General features: G+C 44.3%; 1 protein-coding gene across 1 annotated transcript in view; it reads left to right on the top strand.

Moving 5' to 3' along the window:
- LOC140269848 (protein phosphatase 1 regulatory subunit 37) overlaps window positions 1-3490 on the top strand; it is a 61153-nt gene extending 57663 nt beyond the window's left edge. The window contains exon 11 of the mRNA XM_072364829.1: window positions 3395-3490. Within this exon, the coding sequence (XP_072220930.1) occupies window positions 3395-3490 (96 nt within the window). The remainder of the gene's footprint in view (window positions 1-3394) is intronic.
- Window positions 3491-6625: the final 3135 nt, after the last annotated feature.

Here is a 6625-nt window from a genome sequence, read left to right on the forward strand (position 1 = left end):
CCGTTAGCTCATGCAGCTAACAGGAAGTGTTAGGCCGTTAGCTCATGCAGCTAAAAGGAAATGTTTGGCCGTTAGCTCATGCAGCTTACAGGAAATGTTTGGCCGTTAGCTCATGCAGCTAACAGGAAGTGTTTGGCCGTTAGCTCATGCAGCTAACGGGAAATGTTTGGCCGTTAGCTCATGCAACTAACGGGAAGTGTGTGGCCGTTAGCTCATGCAACTAACGGGAAGTGTTTGGCCGTTAGCTCATGCAGCTAACAGGAAGTGTTTGTCCGTTAGCTCATGCAGCTAACGGGAAGTGTGTGGCCGTTAGCTCATGCAGCTAACAGGAAGTGTTTATATGGACGATGTCCGGGTGAAATTTAGAGAAAATTAATCAAAATATTTAACAAGAGAAGATGTTTTGGTTCAAATCTCAAGAATATCAAGAATTTCCCTCAGAGAGTGACGGGTCGGAGAGGACGGGTCGACCAGATGGTGGTGACGGGGAAAAGGTGGAGGTGGATGGGGCACGGGGGGTCTGAATGGAAACCAGTGTTTCAGCAGTGATAAGGACTGGGTTTCTGAGTCCTGATGAAGTGAACCGGGGGGGTCAGACACTTTGAGCCTGTTTCTGTGGAGCAGACAGATGCTGAGCTGCTGTTCCTCCTCCTAACTGATGATTTCTGGACTCTGAGAACAAACTAACAGATATGAACAGATGAAACTTACAGATATAAACACCAGTTCTTGGCCACTCACTGAAGAATCAGGATCTGATTAAAGACTTTTTACTGATTCTTCTTGACGTTCATTTGACTGATTTTCTGTTGTTTTTATGTGGATAAAATGACAGAAAAACATGAAAAAGATCAGAAGCTGGAGCAGCTTTGGTCATAGTTGTGTTCATGAGTTCAGAAAAGGATCAAAAAGGAAAAAAAGAAAAGAAAAAAGTGGAAATGTGTACAAAATCCAATGTGATGTCATCAGTGATGTCACTACATGCAAATTAGGTGAATAAATTTACTCTCTTCATAAACTTTGGGTCAGACTCAGTATTTTTCTACAGTTTTTTAATCTGCAGACGTTTGAAATCTGGTTGTTAAAATATGAAGTTTTCTTCACATAAACCTTAAAGGGTTTAACTACAAGTTGTTCAGTTTTAATATGTTTAACCCGTTCATCTTTAACTACAAGTTGTTCAGTTTTAATATGTTTAACCCGTTCATCTTTAACTACAAGTTGTTCAGTTTTAATATGTTTAACCCGTTCATCTTTAACTACAAGTTGTTCAGTTTTAATATGTTTAACCTGTTCATCTTTAACTACAAGTTGTTCAGTTTTAATATGTTTAACCTGTTCATCTTTAACTACAAGTTGTTCAGTTTTAATATGTTTAACCTGTTCATCTTTAACTACAAGTTGTTCAGTTTTAATATGTTTAACCTGTTCATCTTTAACTACAAGTTGTTCAGTTTTAATACGTTTAACCTGTTCATCTTTAACTACAAGTTGTTCAGTTTTAATATGTTTAACCTGTTCATCTTTAACTACAAGTTGTTCAGTTTTAATATGTTTAACCCGTTCATCTTTAACTACAAGTTGTTCAGTTTTAATATGTTTAACCCGTTCATCTTTAACTACAAGTTGTTCAGTTTTAATATGTGTAACCTGTTCATCTTTAACTACAAGTTGTTCAGTTTTAATATGTTTAACCTGTTCATCTTTAACTACAAGTTGTTCAGTTTTAATATGTGTAACCTGTTCATCTTTAACTACAAGTTGTTCAGTTTTAATATGTGTAACCTGTTCATCTTTAACTACAAGTTGTTCAGTTTTAATATGTTTAACCTGTTCATCTTTAACTACAAGTTGTTCAGTTTTAATATGTTTAACCTGTTCATCTTTAACTACAAGTTGTTCAGTTTTAATATGTTTAACCTGTTCATCTTTAACTACAAGTTGTTCAGTTTTAATATGTTTAACCTGTTCATCTTTAACTACAAGTTGTTCAGTTTTAATATGTTTAACCTGTTCATCTTTAACTACAAGTTGTTCAGTTTTAATATGTGTAACCTGTTCATCTTTAACTACAAGTTGTTCAGTTTTAATATGTTTAACCCGTTCATCTTTATCTACAAGTTGTTCAGTTTTAATATGTTTAACCTGTTCATCTTTAACTACAAGTTGTTCAGTATTAATATGTTTAACCTGTTCATCTTTAACTACAAGTTGTTCAGTATTAATATGTTTAACCCGTTCATCTTTAACTACAAGTTGTTCAGTTTTAATATGTGTAACCTGTTCATCTTTATCTACAAGTTGTTCAGTTTTAATATGTTTAACCTGTTCATCTTTAACTACAAGTTGTTCAGTATTAATATGTTTAACCTGTTCATCTTTAACTACAAGTTGTTCAGTTTTAATATGATTAACCTGTTCATCTTTATCTACAAGTTGTTCAGTTTTAATATGTGTAACCTGTTCATCTTTAACTACAAGTTGTTCAGTTTTAATATGTTTAACCCGTTCATCTTTATCTACAAGTTGTTCAGTATTAATATGTTTAACCTGTTCATCTTTAACTACAAGTTGTTCAGTATTAATATGTTTAACCCGTTCATCTTTAACTACAAGTTGTTCAGTTTTAATATGATTAACCTGTTCATCTTTAACTACAAGTTGTTCAGTTTTAATATGTTTAACCTGTTCATCTTTAACTACAAGTTGTTCAGTTTTAATATGTTTAACCTGTTCATCCAGAGGACCCAGACCTCCTGAGGTCCTTCCAGGTTTTCAGGTGTCTCAGACTCTCTGATCAGCTCTCAGGAGCTCCTTCTGTTAGAAATGGTGTCACCGTCTGCTTTCATGTGTGAAAGACGGAGCAGAGTGACGACAGCGAGGCCTCGAGCTGCCCCCCCGACCTGCTGGAGGTGACAGCTTCACACACGTTTCCACGGTGATAATTTATGAGGCGGGAAAGTGATTCTGGCAGCGGGCAGCTGATGCTTCTGCAGCTTCATGGAGGTGTCCTCATGTCCTCCTCCTACCTTCATCCTGACCCAGAGCTGGATTTACTGCAGATGAGCGACTTTAGACCCAATTTATTAAAAGGGACACATTTGTACTTCGGTTAAGGAGAAACTTCGGGGCTTTATAGCTTCATCAAACTGACTTTATCTTTGACATCATGTCATTGTGTTTAAGATTTTTGTCTCTTTGATCTCAAACTTCTGCAGCTCATGACTTCAGTTTCATTCATACAGCGATAAATGTTGACCCGGCAAACAGGAAGCAGAACGAGCCGCTGATTTATTCTGGGAATAAACGCCGTCTTCGTCCTCGGGTTTCCGCACAGCTGCTTCCTGTTAAAGTCGTAATGGCCGTGTTGTTGTGGTGTGTTTGTGTCCCACAGGACCAGTTTCTGACGGAGACTCAGACCAGGCTTCAGTCGGAGATCGCTCAGCGCTGCCTCGCCAACGCCGGACGCCTCGAACCCTCTGAGACCTGAGCTGAGCTCAGAGAGTCCAACACAGATCCCCTCAGGAACCTCAGGAGTTCCCTCTCACAGAAAAATAATTCCACAGCAAGTAATGATGACCATAAAACTCCAAATCCAGGCAATAAAGTCGGAGGAGAGCTCCCTGATGCTTCCTGCCTAATGTTCCCGCCGAGCCGCTCGCCACTTTCCATAAAGCAATTCTGCACGCCCACTTCAAACGTGAATCACCCAAAAATGAAGAGAAATACCCCCCCCCCATCAGCCTGAACCCCCAGCAGCCATCCCCTCTGCTCCTCCGACACTTTCTGCCACAAATTCCTGTTCGCCTGGGTTCCATCATCCCTTAATGTTCACAGAGATGCATTGTGGGACGGCGTGTGTGTGGAAATATGTAACCTCTTTACTCTACGGGACATCAGACCAAACACAGGGCGTTACGCACCTGTGAGAGGGCGGGGCATCAGACCAAACACAGGGCGTTACGCACCTGTGAGAGGGCGGGACATCAGACCACAGACAGGGCGTTACTCACCTGTGAGAGGGCGGGACATCAGACCACAGACAGGGCGTTACTCACCTGTGAGAGGGCGGGACATCAGACCACACAGGGCGTTACGCACCTGTGAGAGGGCGGGACATCAGACCACAGACAGGGCGTTACTCACCTGTGAGAGGGCGGGACATCAGACCACACAGGGCGTTACACACCTGTGAGAGGGCGGGGCATCAGACCACAGACAGGGCGTTACGCACCTGTGAGAGGGCGGGGCATCAGACCACAGACAGGGCGTTACACACCTGTGAGAGGGCGGGGCATCAGACCACACAGGGCGTTACACACCTGTGAGAGGGCGGGGCATCAGACCACAGACAGGGCGTTACTCACCTGTGAGAGGGCGGGACATCAGACCACAGACAGGGCGTTACACACCTGTGAGAGGGCGGGGCATCAGACCACACAGGGCGTTACACACCTGTGAGAGGGCGGGGCATCAGACCACAGACAGGGCGTTACACACCTGTGAGAGGGCGGGGCATCAGACCACACAGGGCGTTACACACCTGTGAGAGGGCGGGGCATCAGACCACAGACAGGGCGTTACTCACCTGTGAGAGGGCGGGACATCAGACCACAGACAGGGCGTTACTCACCTGTGAGAGGGCGGGACATCAGACCACACAGGAAACCCTTTCACATCCTGATCAGCCACCTGCTGATGTGTGTAAAACTAAAATAAAGTTTCAGCTTTCATGAAAAAAAGCAATGCTTCTGATTATTATTGATCCAACGTGGATAATCAGGAGAAGTGGAACGTTTTTCTGTGGATTCCTGCTTCTGGACCCTTTCAGTTCTTATTTGGGATAAAGCTTGTTGCCCCCCCCTCAGTGACAGTTGATGTGAGTCAGCACCGAGCACATCGAGTCGTTACCATGGTAATAAACATGTACAGACCGAAGATAAGAGTCTCTTTAAGGTGCATTTAGATCAGATATTGAATGTGATTAACACAACTTCACATTCTAAACTGCTCTGTTTTTTTCAGCTGTCTTTGATGCTTTTCTTCTGGTGTACCTCAAGGATCCATTTTGGGTCCTTCTCTGTTTTTGTCATGTCAGCGTTTGGGATGATTTTCGTTGTGATGACTTCAGGTCCTCGTTAAGCTGGACGCCTCCGTCCCTCTGCAGCCTTTAACTCCCCTTTGGAGCAGTTTCCCCTCTAGCTTCTCTTTCTTCCTCCACTGTCAGACATCTTGGACAAAGTTCCTATAAATAAAGAAGCAGGTGAGCTGTCAGGACCAGTTTTCATCAGATCATATATTGTCAAAGTAGAATCTTATCTCCCTGCTTCCCGATCAGCTTCAGATCTTTATCCTCGTCTCTCCATCAGCTTCAGATCTTTATCCTCGTCTCTCCATCAGCTGCAGTCAGTGCAGAGCGCTGCTGCTCCTTTTAAACGGTAATTTAACTGCTCCACTTACATAAAGAGCACTGAGGTCCTCCGACACAGAGGCAGCTGGATTTAAACCAAGTTCCTGGGTCAAAGGTCATTTGGAGGCGGATCTTTCCCGGTTTCCTCCATCCTGGAGGTGAGACTCCGGCCCGGATGAGCCGGTCTAAGAGCTTCCTCCATCTCTGCTGCTCCTTTAAACATCTTCAGAGGAACTCTGTCACTGATTCACTTTATTTAAATATGTGTTTCTGTATTTATCAGACGCTTTTATCCAACTTACAAATGAAGATATAACAGCTTTATAAAAAGCTAACAATAAGCTAACAATAAGCTCCATAGAAGGAACCCAGGAGTCCGACTCTGTCAGAGGGGACAGAGCAGAGATAGGGTGCAGGCATAGAAGGAAGAGCAGAAAGATAAAGTGCAGAGATAGAGGGGGGAGGGAAGTACAAGGTAAGTGCTGGGATAGGAGATGCTCTCTGAAGAGATGGGTTTTCAGGAGCTTCTTGAAGATAGACAGGGACGCCCCTGTTCTGGTAGCGCTCGGTAGGTCATTCCACCATCGTGGGACGACACATGAACAGAGTTTGGATTGTCTTAGGCGTGGTGTAGGAGCTGCTAGACGACAATCCTGGGACCAACGGAGGGACCCAGTTGGGACAGAAGCCTTTTTTATCACCTGAAGTGTGAGCATGCTGGAGCAGGCTATATAAATATATATGAACTGATGAGGAGGCGATGCAGACCGCCCCCCCACTCCACTGACTGTGATTGACAGACGGCATCAGTGGGTTTACTCACAGCTCCTCACACGGCGCTCTGCGGCCCCCGACCTGAGTGGGAGGCGTGAAGCAGACTGACAGCAGCATGTGGCACCACCCCCCCCCCCCAGTCCTGCCTGATGTTTCACATCCAAACCCTGCTGCAGCCAAACTGACCCCAGAACTGGTTTCCAGCCCGCTCACCGGAGCGCCCCCCAGCCCGGCTGGTCTGAACCTGGTCCAGTTCTGATGGCAGAGGCAGGGGAGGCAGATGCCGGGGCAGTGGGAGCGCGGCGGCGTCTGGGAAGAGGCCACGCCTACTCCATCATTGTTAGAAAGGCGAGGTGTGAATGTCAGCACACACACGGCTGCTGTGGTTTCCAACAAACTCTCAGTTTGAATGAGACTGAATGAGACTTTTAAAGGAAGTTA

Source organism: Leuresthes tenuis, unplaced genomic scaffold (genome assembly GCF_036924035.1).
Source record: "Leuresthes tenuis unplaced genomic scaffold, fLeuTen1.0.hap1 SCAF_15, whole genome shotgun sequence".
NCBI lineage: Eukaryota > Metazoa > Chordata > Actinopteri > Atheriniformes > Atherinopsidae > Leuresthes > Leuresthes tenuis.